General features: G+C 39.4%; 1 protein-coding gene across 5 annotated transcripts in view; it reads left to right on the top strand.

The window, feature by feature from the left end:
- The first annotated feature begins 2,094 nt into the window (after positions 1 to 2,094).
- The window catches only part of PRUNE2 (prune homolog 2 with BCH domain), a 137,225-nt gene continuing 122,845 nt past the window's right edge, over positions 2,095 to 16,474 (top strand). For all 5 annotated transcript variants that reach the window (XM_033086356.2, XM_033086355.2, XM_033086353.2 and 2 more), the window contains exon 1: positions 2,095 to 2,223. In XM_033086356.2, the coding sequence (XP_032942247.1) occupies positions 2,188 to 2,223 (36 nt within the window). In that variant the 5' untranslated portion in view covers positions 2,095 to 2,187. The remainder of the gene's footprint in view (positions 2,224 to 16,474) is intronic.

The following is a 16,474-nucleotide window of genomic DNA, read 5'->3' as shown; positions in this document are numbered from 1 at the left end:
TTTTATTTTGTTTTATTTTATTTTATTTTATTTTATTTTATTTTATTTTATTTTATTTTATTTTATTTTAATTTTATTTTATTTTATTTTATTTTATTTTATTTTATTTTATTTTATTTTATATTCCTATGCATCAAAAATTACCTTTTTAAGCATCGATTTCCCAAACTTCAGTTTAGCTCATATAGCAAGCTGGATCTTTTAGTTTTGTTTTGCAGACATTACTGAAGTGAAATATGTACTCTTTTTTGTGTGTGAGGCATGTTGTTTTCACAGTTGGCAACACATTCCTAATCGACGCCAACTCTGCATCCTAAGTTACACAGCAATTTCTGTATTGTAATACTTCAATTTCAAGTTGCAAGTATGACAGTATGTTGTGCAAAACCTGTAAATCTTTCAGGAGACCTACTTTTCTACAGAACAACCAGAGAACTGAAATTCAGATAGAGTTCTGAAACAAAGTAATGTGCAAACACACAAATCCATTTCAGAAGAAATGTTCCAGTAAATGAAACAGAATTATCTTTTTCCTGTAGAACACTGTCATTTAGAGTACTTTGCTTCATGTAATTTGTCTACTCGAGTATTTTAATAAAGATTTACCCTCCAGTTTTAGATGGTTATGATACAGATCAAGGTTTATTTTTTTCTCTTCCCCAGAACAATTTCCAGCTGGAACATATGACTAGGCAGAGCAGACTGATTATGGCAGGAAACACAGTAATAGGATCTGCAAGATATCATGGAAGAATTAACAAATCAAATGAGAGTAAATTACAATCATAAGAAAAAGTTTGTTAATAAGGAAGCAAGAGCTTTTAGCTCCTACAGTAATATCTTAAATGAGCTGCAAAAAATATACAAGAGAGAAAAATCCCAGATCTCATAGCACTGAATTTATTGACAATTAATCATCTCTGACTCTTCAGTGAGGCACAGGTTGATTGGAATAATAAAACTGGATTTTCCAGGTTAGTTATTTTGAGTGGGAAAAAATCCATGCTGATGAATACTAGTGGTGTGAGAGCACTGTAGATGCTACAAACCCTACAGTTTATTTTCTGGTTTACTTTACACTCATTGCATGACTTTCCATTGACTTCTGTTGTCCTGGACTCCAGCTCTTTGACATTTCTCTATTCCTCTGCAAAGTGGACTCTAGCCTAGGATGCTCCTTTGTGAGCTGCTCAATTGAATATATATAAAAAAGTGACTGTGGGCACAATATTTAGAAAGGATCCCAGGCTGAAAGTACAGGGCAGGGTTTACTGAGGCTTGACTATGAAACAGTCATAAAATCATAGATGGTTTAAGTTGGAAGGGATCTTAAAGGACATATAATTCCAACTACCCTGCGGGGGACAGGGACACCTTCCACTAAACCAGGCTGCTCAGAAATCCATCCAAACTGGTCTTGAACTCCAGCAGTGATCGAGCATCTGCAATCCTGGGTTGTCATCCTCACATCCCTCACAACCCTCAGAAGAGTTTTTTTCCTAACATCTAACCTAACTTGCTGTCTTGCCATTTGAACCCACTGGTTGGCTCCCTACAAATCTTTTGCCGCCAGGGGAATGGGACCCCGAAACTGCCACTGCCCCGACCGCAGTGCTCTGGAGCCTTCCACGGATGAGTCCTACCAAACGTGACATGGGGAACCGAGACACCGCCACCCAAGCAACCCGCGACATCCACCAGCTGCTGCCTGTTGCTCTGAGCTCCTGCGTCTGGCGGGTCTCGGCGCGTCCTGTCCTTGGGGCAGGAGTTCTTGCCACAGTTCTTGTCACAGAGCGCGCCGCCGCTTTCCAGAGCCCGGCGTGGAGCAGGAAACACGTCCCAGATCTTCTCACATCGTCCCACATCATCCCGCGTCCCCCATCCTCCCGCGTCCCCCATCCTCCCGCGTCCCCCATCCTCCCGCGTTCCCCATCATCCCGCGTCCCCCATCATCCCGCGCCCGGCCGCGCCGAGCGCCCCGCGGGGTCCGCGCCGGCCCTTGCGGCACGGGCTGACGTCAGCGCCCGCGGCGGCCAGGGCGGGGCGCGGCGGGGCGGGCGCTCCGCAGCACAGCGGGGCGCGGGCCGGCCGGAGCTCCGAGCGGGGAGTGCTGCCGGGACAGCGCCCAGCCCGACCGGCGCCCAGCCCGGCCAGCGCTCCCGCCCTGGGCTCTGCCCGCCCGGAGCCATGGAGGAGTTCCTACAGCGCGCCCAGTCCCGGCTGGTGAGTCACGGCGGGGGCAGCGGGCGTGGGACTTGGCCCGACTTGGGGGGTGCCCGCAGCCGTCGGCCTCGCCAGCCCCGGGTGCGGCAGCCTCGGGCGCTCCCAAACTTCCCGGGAAGCGCAGCGTCGTGGTCCGGCTGGGATGGGGCTGGTGACCTTCGCAGCGGCTGGGGCTGCGGCGTGTTCAGGGGGTGCGTGTTCTTCTCGCACCTTGCTGCCCTCCGATTACTGCTGAATAATGCTCTGCTGTAGGAACCCACGAGCCCGGATCTGACAGGCGTTGTGCGGGGTGTCAGCGTGCCGTTTGGGCATTATTTGCACGTTCCGTGGGACTTCAAGATGCATCAAGTTGCATAGTAGAAGGGACGGGAATAATATGCGAAGTATTACTTTTGTGTGGTCTAAATGGCACCAGCAGTAGGGGATAAGTTTGGGTAAGCAAGATATTAAATAACTGGGCAATGTGTAAAGATTACCAAGGTTCAGCATCATAGTTGTGTCTCAGTTGCCATAGGTCGTTAATACTGCGTTTGGAATCGCAGAGGGTTATAGATCCTGTTCTCAAAAGGCTTGGTGGTAGGGCTGTGCTGAAACTGCAGAGTATTTATTTTGTTTACAGTGACTGCTAATCTGCCCCAGACAGTGTGTACTCTTTTCCCCCTTTTGTGCACTGCAAAAGTAGGATATTTTTAGGACTGGGATGGTCGTAGGCCAACTCATTTCACATTTTGACTTTCTCTGCAAAACTCGGCTTTACCGACTTGTTACCTTTCATGTGTAGCCTGCATGCCCAGCTATCCAGCTCTAAGAAATGTGTTTAGTTTTAGCATTAGGACTGGGTTTATCCCACAGCTGCTTGTTTTATGCTGTGTTTTGAGGTATTTGGTACTTGTAGGGCCTTCCCAGTTTCACAGATCTGTTAAGAATCTCTGGAGAGGGAGCAATCATAAACCCAAGATGCTCTTTCTCTGACAGATGTGCTTCTGTATCTAAAATGATTTGTTACAGATTATTTGCTATACTATCCCTTCAAGTAATCAAGTAATTTTTTGGAGGACTGGAGAAGAGATTAATCCCTTGAAATGAATTTCTTGGTGGCTTCCTTAATATTTAACTGTGTTGGCAGATATTAAGGGTAAATAAATATGAAGTGTGTCAGTCTGGTCCCATGCCAACTAAGTTGTTTTACAATGTATTTTTAGGGATTTTAAAAATATTTCCCTTATGTTTTCATAAAAGCAGTTGTAACTTTGGAAGCCCTCTTAAAAGATACTGCACAGTGCAGTTACAAATGCTTAATGCATTTTTCACATTAGAATTTCATGCATTACAAAATTTGAGATGGAGATGGTGATGGTTTTGACAAACTTTCTGCTCAAGTGCATCATAGGTAGTCTCACTTGGTAGACATTGATTATGCAATGATAATACTTCCCATTAGTAAACGGCAAGCAGTAAAAACAATTTGTTTACCTATAAAAGCCAGTATTGCACTAATCTTTCTGATTACTTTTTGATGATCAGAAAGGAGTTGTCTAGAAAACCAGAATCTAAAAAGACCCATGGAAAACAGAGAACAGATTATACTATTTCTTTCATTTAGATGGAGTGGGGGGCACAGCAACTGAACTGACCAAAAGAGCACAGCCCTTTATATTCATGTGATGTGTGTTTTCAAATAAAATGCAGAATTCTCTTTGTACTTTCTGAATCACGGGAGAAAAAGACATGTTTTGGACGAGGCCTCCTCTAAGGAGTGGTATTGATGGGGGAGAGTGTCTTTCTGACTGATGTTTCCGTGTAAGGGCATGTCTGCTGAGCATGGATGGGGATGAAGCATCTGGGCACTGGTGTGTCCAGTTCAGAACAGACCCATAAATCTTACAGGTTGTCTTCAATTTGCCAGTTTACCCTGTCCTACAGTGGCCTGAAAAGGGTAACTCATAGAAATTCAAGATTTGCATTCTGCAACATGAAAGGCTGATGTGTTTTCCCTTCTGCTTGGTCAGGCCTTTTGTGGGGAATCGTTTTCAGCTGGAAGCCATAGGCTGAGTTTAGGCCAAACAGTGAGCAGTCTTTGTTTTGACAGTGATGTAAGGTGAAGCTGTGCAGGGAATGGGTGAATGACTAAGGAGGAAGGAGCTGCTGTGTGTTGTGCTACTGCAGCCATGTCTGTGGAAGATGCTAAAAGGCCTACAGTTGTACCTGAGAGGCCTGGAGATGGCAATGTCACACTGCTGGTATTGCACACCACTTGTTAGGTTAAACAGATTACACTGCACTGACTACATGATTGCAACTCAGCATGAGTAAAGGAGAGTTTTCTCCAGAAGGAACAGTTGCTCACACCATGCAGGAGAACCTGTTACAGGAAGTGCTTTGTCATTCATTTGGGTCTGGATCCAGCCTCAACATTAATCAAGGCTATTTATCCGCACGGAGCAAATTACATCCTTGGACTGTGCTGCACAAAGGACACTTATTTTTTGTTTTCCAAGACTTTGTATTGTGTCCCTTCAATACCTTGTGCGTGTTGATTGTTGGAGAGGAGAATTCTCTGTGTATTATCTATCAATAATGAAACCTCAACTAAACTATTTCTTCTTAAGGAACAATGGATTTTGCTTTCATAACTTGTCAACTGTAAAACACGGTCAGTAATTTTCAGTATCAATCTTCAAAGTTGTAACCTATAATCTATGTAAAACCAAGGAGATAGCATTTTAGAAGGTAATACATGACAGGATATTAGAAATGCCATACTGACATTTTTTCACATTTATGGTTCTGTTCTGCAGGTTTTTCTCCATTTTTTGTCTAGTAATTTTAAGTCTAGTAATAAAGCAAGAATAGGTGAGACTAGATGAGATCAAAGATCCTTCTAAACCATTCTAGCTTGTCTAGTGGAGCATTATAAACAGTAGAATACACAGGCTGATCAGGTGCAGAAAGCTTAGATCAAAATGTATAGCTGAACTAATGTGTTAGTCACAGCTAGAACCATCTTCCATACATTTGGCTACATCATGTGCTTGGTTTTTTTATGCTTTGGCTTCAACAAAATCCCTGAGACAGTGAGTTTTACAGTTTTATCATGTGTTTTGTTCAACAGTGACAGTATTCCTCTTTGTCTGCTTTAAATTGCCTGACAATTTTGATGAGTGTTTCATGATGCTTCCACCTGAGTGAATATTTTTATTTAACTTTCTCTCTGGTCTTTAGTTAAGTGTTACTATATCCTTCTTGTCTTCTTTCAGGCATTTCCAAGCTAAAGTTTTCTGTTGCCTCTTCATACATGAACATAATTCTATCAGTCTGCTCATTCTTGTGCCCTTTCTATGAACATTTTATTAACCCTTAGAAAGCTAGGGAGCCTAAAACCACCTCTCAGGTTTAAGTTATAACAGCACACAAGACCGACAGTGCTACAATCACTTCTCACTTTTTTCCACTTTCTTATGGGTTCTTGCTATCCTGCTTACTCTGTTTTACTGTCAGATGGCATTTTTCTGATGCTTTTGGAGTATCATGTAAAGTGAATGCATGATGTTTTTGCTGCTTAGTAATACTTTGTACCTTTTTTAAAGCTCATCTGACAGTGTACAGCACCTTAGTATGGTTAAAATTGAAGATGGGTTGTCTTCTCATATTTTCTCACACCAAGAAGTCTGGACTGCTTGGCCCTCATTTCCTTTTACTGTTTTATTCCCTAGTCCCTAGTGTCAGGAGTCCTTTCCTCTTCTTGTGGCCAGTTATAGATTTGACTCTCGTAAATAATCTGCTATTTTATGCAGCTTTTTCCACCTCACTGTTTGCCTGCCTGTTCTACTAGAAGTAATATTATTTATTATTTATGGATATGAGAAACAGCATATATCTCAGCACATATTCTTTTGGAGAATCCTTCATAGTTATTTTTGCTTCATTAAAAAACTGACCGTTTTTTCCTGCCCTTTTTTCCTTAACTTTTCATTCTGTAGTATGTCATGAAAGGATGCCACCCCTTTTTCCTTTGGTGATTTTGTTTCTTTAATTGGCCTATAGGCAATTCTTCAGTAATATTTTGGAAGATCCAAATACAACACTTGCTTGTCCTTCTCTGTATGCTTATTGAGTTATTTAAGAACTTAACTTCCAACAATTTTGTACAAAAATGTCATACTTCACAAACACTCTCTTTCTCCCACTCTACTATGTTAATAATTTCTTGGGGTTAGACTCTTTCAGTTAGCAAGCTATCTAACTGGAGAAGACTGTCTGATGAGTCAATACAAAATTTTGTATAATTTATTCAAGAAGACAAATCAAAAGTTTAAGGTTTCAGTGGTGTAACTTCAGAATGATTATCAGAGCGGTTACCAAGATGTTAAAGTCAATTAAATAGAGAACTAAACATTCTGAAAGTACTTCCTCAGTAATTCTCTGATGTGGAATACTGTGTACTGAACAAGCTACTTAAGTTGGGTATTTTTCAAATAGTCTTATGTGCTGTAGACTGTTAGAGTGAAATGGAATGACTGTGAGAAGCTAAATCAAGGGAATCTGTCAAGAAAGAAGCAGTAAGAACTAAAAAAAAAAAATAAATTACAGAATTGCCTCTGAGAGATGCTGAAACAAGGACTGCCAGAGAGTGCTTTTTCCCTGGCTTTAGGTCTGTACCTAATGGAGAACCTAATGTTTTGTATGCTGGCTTCAGGGAAGTCAGAGAACAGAATGAGCCCCAGAAAGACTTAATGTGCTGATGATACTGAGATAACCACAAAGTGCTTCAAACAAGTAATTGAAAGATGGTCCTCCTCCTGCAGAGAATAGCAAATTAGCTGGGGAATCTTTTTAAATGCTGTGTCATCTTCAGCAGTTAACAGTATTTGGGAAAAAAACCCCAAACCCTCTAAAAATTGAAGTTCTTTTAATCCCTTGCTAATACAAGGAAAGAGACCAGAATGATAGACCTGGCAGGGTAACACACTGGACAAATGGGGCATTATGACCCCAGACAGGTGTGCCCAAAGAAATACTGGACTGTGTGACTGGATATGTTCCAAATTGAGGGACAGACCCTTGACCAGGGAGATGCCCTTGAGAATAGTAAAAAAGGCTTTTAAGGCACTGCTTTGATAGATCTGAAAAATGAATGTTGTGCTTGTTTCTGAGGCACAGAAGTTCAGAGAACAGTCAGTGATGATGGCATGACTTGAGTAGATTTATGTGACTGCAGTTTGAAAACAAGCTGAGTCACTTACATGCTTATTCATACTGCCTCTTATTTTCCTATCTGGAGGTTTTTTATCAATAGTATGCAGTGGTTACTTTGAAAATAATACTTGATTTTGTTGGAATAATTTTGGCTTTACAGGAAGTGAGACACTGCAGAAGTGAAGCAGAAGTTATTTTCCCAGAAACTGCTGAACATATCTAAGCTGAGGAGTAAAAAAGCTTTGAAACATTTAGACAATGAATCAAGTCTTACCCTCTCACATATCTTCTTTGCATTCATCCAGCAGTACACAAGGGACTTGACTCCACTTAGCAAGGCACTTACACTATGTAAGAATTAAAGAGTATAAGTAATGATATTGACTCTTGTTGGAAAACTCAGATATAGAAGTTGTATATACACCTAAAAAGGTTGCAGAATCAGAGTATTATGGCTGATTAACCTTTTGTTGCTTAAATCCGTCAGAAGAAATCATGCAGCGGCAACTACGGAGACAGTGTTTATTAGTAAGAAGGAAAAAAAGTATAAACATTACACTAACATAATTCTGAGGTGAATTTTTAAACAAAGCATAGTTATGAGTGGTTACAATAATACTGAAGGGCTGTTTTTTGTCATCAGGATACAGTTTCAAGTGGAATACTTCCTTTTTTATGGGTACTACATAATCAAAAATATTTCTTAACTGAGAAAAGAATTCAAGGAATCATAAGAAAATTATTTAAAGAATTGATGTCCAAGAAAAAAAATGAACTAAACATGAAACTTGATTAAATTACTACTGCATTGAGATGTGAGAGCAGTCTGGATTTGTGAAGTTGCTAGAAGCAATGCAAAGAAAGGAAGGAATTGTTCATGCAGGTACATAGATATAAATATGTAATTGCAAAATAGTCAACAGAAGCTTAATAAAGAGAATATTTCCAGAAAATGAGGTATATTAGAAAGGAAAACAGTTTCCCAGAGGAAGGAGAGAAGGCTTCTGCGTATAAGTATACCAAAATAAAACCTGAATTAGATGAACATTTGTAAAACTACTTTAAAAAGCAACATGCAATTGTAAGGAAAATATTATAGGATAATTTGATAGTCTTTTACAGTTCCACTAAAACCAGACAGACTACAAACATGTGGCAGAAACTGAGAAATAAAAATGCTTTCTCCCCATGGATTTTCATGGTTTGGGATGATAGAAATAGCATTTTAAAACAATAACCTACATACTTTGCTTTTCATCAGTCTCTGGTGCAGTGATAAGTGAATAACACCATATTGATCATGATTAGGTCAAATTCTATCCTGGTTAACTTTAGGGGTGTTGAATCATTGCATATATAGCAGACGTACTTTATACTTCGTTCTACACAAAATAAATTCAAAGGCATTTCAGTGCAGTGTAGTGGGGTATTTAGTGGGGTATCACATAACTATTAGAAGTGTGGCCATGATTCTGTTGTGCTAGATTACATGGAAATACTAATTTAAAAATTGGTTCAGTTGCTATCTTAAGAGTCTATTTGACATAGTGGAGGAAGCAGATAAATCCAAAGTAGTAGTATGGTAGTAATAGTTGGTTTTATGTTTCCCAATAATAGTTGGTTTTATGTTTCCCAACCTATTCATTAGCATTTTAACAAAGGGCAATTTTGAGTAGGAGTTAGAAAAAACCAAAAACTTGCTGAGGTTTAGAAACCTGTCTTTAAGCATAGGGGACACATAAGAGAAAAATGAAATCTGGCTACTCTTTCCATTCCTCTGCTGTAGATTTTCTGAAGACAAAACTTAATGTTTCACTATTGAATAGGAAATGATAGACGAAGCCGAGGAGAATTTGGAAAGGTGTCAAGATGTTGTTGAGGCATTTTCTTGAATGTGTTGGAACAAGGAGGGTGGGAAGAGGGAGGTCTGTATGGGCAGAGTCAGAGCCACAGGCTGGGAGGGGAAGGCTTTCCACGGCAAGGTTGTGAAAGCAGCTAGGTTACTTATGCTGAAACCAAATAACTTTTATGTGATTAAACCATCAGGGAACGATAGCCGGAGTGTTACTGTTAACTCTGAGGGTAGGCCGGAAGGGTTCATGAGCTGAACAGGCCTGCAGGACTTTCTAGTAGGTCAGGGGTGTGTGTCTAAACCGAGTATGATACCAGGATTACCGGCTAGGGTTATAGGTAGGATACTCTCATGAGTCCCTCATGAACATGTATCTGTGAGTTATGTTCCTCTGAGAGAGAGGTGTAGTAAAAGGAGAGGAGTAAAACCTCAGTTTTAACCATGCTCTGTTGGACTGTATGATTGTGTTTATGCTGGGAAGGTGTGGAATAGGTGTGGGATTTTACTTTGGTAAGGGCAAGACTGGAGCAGCGTGGAATCCTGTTTGGCAGCCTGGAGTCCTGACGGACATCAGGCGTAGGATTTAAATTACTTCGTAACATTCCTGTTATATTCTTTTTCTTCAAAGAAGGGAGTCTGTTCCCAAAAACATTAGACAGGTCCTTAACAGCAGGTATGATATCACTTGTTCTAACAAGGTACAAATAGATTGTGGCAGAGTAAGGACAGTGAAAAGATTAGGAAGATTTCAGAAAATGATGACGTCTGGAGGACGTCAGATAGTTCTCCTTTCTTGTTTACTTAATCATTTGACAGTAACTGAATAATGTGTAATACCCTAATAGACCTAATGCACTGGCCCAGTTCCATCTTGCACAGTCATAACCTGCTTCTGTACATTTCCTTCTAGCTGTAATTAATCTTTAGCCTCCTTATAAACAAATTCTGTCTAGAGCATAGTTTGATTTTGCAGTGTACCTGTTTTGTACAACATTAGGAAATTTTGATCTTGCTGTATTTTGATAACAGTAATTGTATTCATGTCTGATGGAATTGGCAGAGTTTTGGTTTTTGACTTAGTCTTGTGTAAGGAAGTGGCACATGCAATCCCTGATGCTAACTAACCAAGGTAGCTGCTAAACCAGCCTTTGTCTGTGATACACCATCACGCTGTAGTGACCTTTTCCCTAATGGTTAATCTCATTGTGCTACACAGCATAAAAAATTATTCTCAATAAATACTTCCTTGCACTTGTACAGTAGTTATTACAAAATCCTGATCAAAGAGGAGTTGGTAGAGAAGAAGAGAACTCTAAATTGGATTTTCAGCTACTGTCATGCTCTTGTAAATCCTGGAAGTATGTGGAGACTTAGAACCTGGAGTGCTACAGAGACAGGCATATTCTGCTTGGTGAACCTTGTATGCTGTTGTGGAGTCAGTGGGATGGGTGGAAGGAAGAAAACTTCGCTTTGATGAGAAACAGGATTCCTCTGCTTGGAATATATTTCACTTTTTCTGAAGCAGTGATAAATGGTGAACTTCTGAACACTTGCAGGGGCAGTCCTAAATATAGACAACTGGCAACTAATCAGTTGACTGAAGTCTTTCTTTGACTTAGAAGAGTTTTCAGCATTCAGTCAGTCATTTTCAGGCCTGGCTGTATTACAGCTGAGTCAGATGGACTACAGTGATGGTTTAATCTGCTGGAAAAGTGTGCTACTATGTTTAACAACGCCTGTATGCAGTCCACATAAGTTTCATAGATGTTTACTTCGTTTTCTTACAGATAAATTTGTTTGAGACTTTATCCTTAGCAGTCACATTACTCAGAAGAACAAGTGGCTTTTTGTGATGTGCCTGAGTATTGTCTCTGTTAAGAGGGTGTTTAGGTCTATAAGAAATCTTGTAAAGGTTAGTTGACAGGGTTCCTGCATGTCTTTTTTATGTGTTTGAAGTAAATAGTCTTATAAAGTTAAAGGACCGGGTATGATTTAACCCCCCATTTCACTTCCAGTCTCTTTCTGCTTTTGGATTTGGTTCTGTTCTTCTTTTATTTTTAAAATGTTTTAAAAATTTAACTAACATAAAAATGGCAATTACCCATTCAATTGAAATAATTGTAGTGCAGAAAACAAATAAAATTTTCCCTTTTTGCAGACATGGACCTGACTGTTCTTTCTCTTGATTTAGTTGAAATAGGATGCATGGTGATTTTTTGAATAGCAAAAATATTGTAACTCAAGTTTACCTGAATTACAAACTTTTTTTAGAATTCAAAATTAATTACTTATTCTGTGGGCGGTTTGTAGACTGAATGGTATCACTGTGGCATTCACTGTCTGTGGTAAAGGGATGATATACTTCTCTACCACGCTAAAGGAAATCTGTGCATTTGTCTCTGTAACAGGATGGGTCTGTAGAGGCTGTTGATAGATAAACTGTGCATTTGCTGCAAACAGCTTTAAAATTTTGCAACTTGGCTGCTTTCTTACATGAAATTTGTTTTGTGTATGAAAGGAGGAAGTATGGGATGGTTTTGTATGATTCTTTGCTTTCTGCATATTCTAAAAAAGGCAAAACTGCATAAACTTATTTGAAAGTAGTTCCATGCTGCTGTGAGGGATACCTTCCCTTCCTTGAAAATTTGATGCCCACTTCAGCACTGACAGTCCTAGGACAAGAATAAAAAGATTTCATTGACTGAAGTGGTATAACTATGCCTTAAAGCTTTCATTCCAGGGATAAGAGAGTGGTATAGACTGGAATTCTAGTCTTTGATTCCCAGAGACACTGGCTCATATCCTGTTTAAATCACATGTGAAAATGAATGAAATAATCTAATGTTTGCTATTTGGATTAGGGTTAGGGTTAACATCTTAGAGACTATTGCAGAGTTTTTAGCTGTCACCTTTTGTGCAGTGGAAGAAGAATTTCTGGGGCTGGGTCAGAGGTATTTTGCTTGATCTGTTTTGCGAAGTCTGCACAATGGTTGTGGTATGTTATGAACCTGTCTCAGTATCAAGGTGTTGAGCCAATCAACAAAAAAATGATCAAAGAAGCCATCAACTTCCTGCCCCTGCCCCATATGGTAATTGAATCAGTTATAATCTCATAATAAGATCATATAATATCATAATTTTGTAATCTCATTAAAAGATCATCTATTTACATATTCTAAGTGAAACAAAAGTTAGAGTTGATAAAGAAAATGAACTCATCTAAAGAAATACTTTTGTTTAAATTTAAATAAATATGAAGACTCTGAACTCTGCTTGACTAAAAATGCTGAATTTTTGTTTACATTTATACTGGGTAAAACTGAAGAGAGAGACCCCAGTTTGTGAAAATGGAACACTAAATATAAAAATGCTCTCTTTTAATGCCAACAGCAATAAGCAGGTGAACTTAGCTCCTTGTGTCCTTTTCTCCTCAATTTTGTAGTTTCCAAAGAGGATGAAGTAATGAGATACTTATTTATATTTTTATTTTTCCTTTCCTCTATTTTTTTCTCTCTGCTCATTCTCCTTTCCAACCAGTACAATACTCAACAGGCAGAGCTATGATACTACCATGTCGATTTTAAAAGTAGAGGAGTGTACAGTGTGTGTGAAATTTGTATAGACTCTCAGTAATATTTCAACAGTTTCAGAACACTGCAGTGTAAGTAATTTGTGGTTCTTCATCAGTGCTGGTGATACTGTAGTTTGTCTTTTCCTTCTGTGCCAACAAATGAGCTACAGATTCCTTCTTTCATACATCTTATGTTTTAGGATAAATTAACCTTTTGGGATGTGATTGTTTCTGAGATGCCACTTTCAGGTCTACCATACAACATGCTGTCCTTTGCTAAAAAAACAGATCATCCTATCTGCTACTGAGTTTTGCTACACTGAAAAATAGGCAAAGATGCTAAATAAAATGTGATGTGGCATTCTACATATTTCTAGCTCTGCTTGTTTGCATGTGTCTTCCATTGTTAATTGAGTGCTTCATTACTTACCTTTTGAACTAGTTGAATTTGTTTAAATCTTTTCATGTTTAGAATTTTTGGACTCCAAATTGGTGATGATGATGTGACAAAAACAAGCTAGATAGATCAATAGTTGCTCTATTAAGTAGATTAGAATTCAGCTGCTTTTCTTCCAACCAGATAATAATTACTGATACTGAATTATCAGCAGTCTGTAGGAGCAGAATCTGCTCTCTGCTTTCATAAATAAATAAATAAATAATCTGCTTTCATAAATAATTATACATCTATATTTTATAAATATCAGTAAATAGCAGTAAAATATCAGAAGCTACAACTGGAGTAAGCAATCTGATGTCTTCTGTCCATTAATTAAAAACTCAGAGGATGATTGAATTCCAGGCGTTGTAAAGTGTAAACATCTCTCTCAGATGCATGAAAATCTCCATTACAGATCTATTGCGTTGTGAGAATGTGGGACTCACTTTAAGGCAAAAGCTTGAATTTTCATGTTTCCAAAGTGACTGCATAGATTCTTTAGAAGAGAACTATACATGGTAGCCAAAGAAGGTAAGACTGAGGAAGATGGAAGGGGGCTTCAAGCACTGAGTGTAGTTACCCAACCTTGCATCTCAGCCTTAGCAGTTTTCACTTAGTCTATACTATTAAACTGCATTTTCATGTAGGTCATTTGTACACTCACATTCCCTGTCACATCACTTGCACACACACAGAGAAACACAAACCCTAGGGACTCTGTTTCTAGAAATTGTTGAGATAGATAAGAAAATTCCTGAGGTGATGGGAGTAGAGACCTTACTGAATAGGACTGGTGAAACTGGATGTTTCATACTTATTAGAAGCACTGACCTCTCTAGTAAATTTCCTCCTCTAAAGAAGGAGGAAACTAGGCTTTCCTTATGCCCATATGGCATCCTGCATAGCTTTTGACTTTCTGACAAACACCGTTAAAGAAATAATTCTCTATTTTCGTTTTGATTTGAAGGAAAAATTTGAGTGGCTTGAGGGCAAGGCTTTGAAGGAATATCTGTGGTCACTTGGTTTGCTCAGCTTGAGGGAAGAGAAGGCTGAGGAAGGACACAGGGTGGTGACAGGGGAGCTGCTGATCTCTCCTTGGGAGCAGTGATAGATCATAAGGAAATAGAATAAAGCTGTGCTGACTGGACATTAGGTTCTTTGCTTAAAGAGAGAGTGGTCAGTTGCTAGAACAAAGCCTCTCAGAATTCAAGGAGTCAGGGTGATACTTTTAGTCTTCTAGTTTAGTGTTGAGTAGTCCTGCAAGAGTGAGGGAGTTGGACTTGACATGAATACCTTCCAACTTGAGATATTCAAGGATTTTATGATTCTGTCAAACATGAAGAGCTTTTATTTCTTCCTTTGAAATAAAAAGAAGTATGATAAACAATTTTTGTCCAAGCTCTTCTACAAATCTAAAATAGATCCGTTTTCTTTGTGGTCATAGTTTGATACACTCTTGCATATATTTTCAAACCTGAACATTAATGAGTGTGTGATTAACAGATAGTTTCAGAGCATCACGGATGATTCTGGAGCATCCAGAGATTCTGGGGAAAGCACTTAAATCAGCTGGCTTGTCATTTTTTGACAGGAAGGATAGCATAAGCTCTGTCCCTCAGAGATCCCAGCAGAATACACAGCTGCAGTAGGTGACTGGGTGATGTTGAGACTGTTATAGCTGTAAGACTATTTATCTTCACATTAAAAAGATTTAGCCTTCATAATAGTCTATTCATTTGTGACAGTGCAGAGAAGCTCAAAAGTGGCATGCTTCCTAATTCAGATTTACTTTGTTTCTTTTTTTTGAGAGGAGTAAATCTCCACAGCATTTCTTTTGAGAACTTCTACGTACCGTTAAATTTTTAGAAAGTAACTAATTTTTCTGATAGTTTGGTGCGAACTGGTTTAGTATGTGATAGAGCATCTTGTCTGCACTGAGAGAAGCCACTTCTATAATAAAAATAAACAGAAGTCCATAGACATACACAACAGGGCAACAGAATTTTCTTGCACTTTCTGCATTTTTACAGATGTACTTGGGTGCTTGCAAATCCCATTCTCTCCTGTTTGTTAACACTGAGTACTATTTTGAACAAGAGTATGGTGTGACACATTTAAGTTATGAACCGTATTTGATGTGATTGCTGAATAAGACAGGGTCTAGACTGGGAACACATGCACAAGCCCCCCACTCCCCCCAACCAAACACAAAGCAACCAACCAAAGAAACCTCTAACCAAAACAAAAAATTCCAGGAATAATTCTTGCCCCACCAAAAAATACTGCATAGCAACGAATAAAACAGCAAAAAAGACAAAAGTGAAAGTAGAATGCTAATATTTATTGAATTCAGAAGTGTCCTATTTAGTTTCTGATTCTGTCAAAAGTCTAAATAACTTGCAAACTTAACTTGAATAATGGTAACTTATTTTTGCTACTCTTACATTCTTTATCTGCAATTTTTGGTTACTGTTGTTAGAGAGTGTCCCAACTTTACATAATTGCAAACGTTTCTGAGCACATTCAATTAATATGAATCAACATACATGAAGTTTAAAATAGCTCAAACACACTGAGCTTTAGTAGCCAGGTCTTTTCTGCTGTTTACCCTTACACAAACACCTACATAAATTAAATAAAGTTGTACTGGGAAGCCAGAGAGCAATGTAAATCAAGTGAATCAAATGTCATTGAAAATAGGGAGAGATGACTTTTCCCCTTTCTCTCATCTTTGGTGCTCATAGATTCCCCTGCTGAATGATCTGTGGGAAGAAAAGTTTTTCTGCTGTTTCTGAAGAAAGCCATGCTGAGCCACGATGTTATTTCTGGTTTTGACAGGGTGGTCTGTAATGTAGCACCTAATGAGTTTCCTCCCCTTTCCCCCCCTCTTTTTTCTCCCCCCTCCCTTTTTTCCACCCCCGTTTTCCCCCCCCCCCTTTCTTCCCCCCCCTTTTCCCCCCTCATTTTTCCCCCCTCCTTTTTCCCCCCTCCTTTTTTTCCCCCCCTTTCTCCCCCTTCCCCCCCCTTTTTCCCCCTTCCTTTTCTCCCCCCTTTTTTTCCCCCCATTTTTCCCCTCCCCCTTCCCTTTCCCCCTCTTCCCACCCCTTTCCCCCCTTATTCCCCCTCTTTCTCCCCCTCTTTCCCCACTTTTCCCTCCTGCGTGTCAATATGTTTATACAGAGACTCTACTAGT

Source organism: Catharus ustulatus, chromosome Z (assembly GCF_009819885.2).
Source record: "Catharus ustulatus isolate bCatUst1 chromosome Z, bCatUst1.pri.v2, whole genome shotgun sequence".
Classification (NCBI taxonomy): Eukaryota; Metazoa; Chordata; class Aves; order Passeriformes; family Turdidae; genus Catharus; species Catharus ustulatus.
This window is presented reverse-complemented; position numbering and strand designations above follow the sequence as displayed.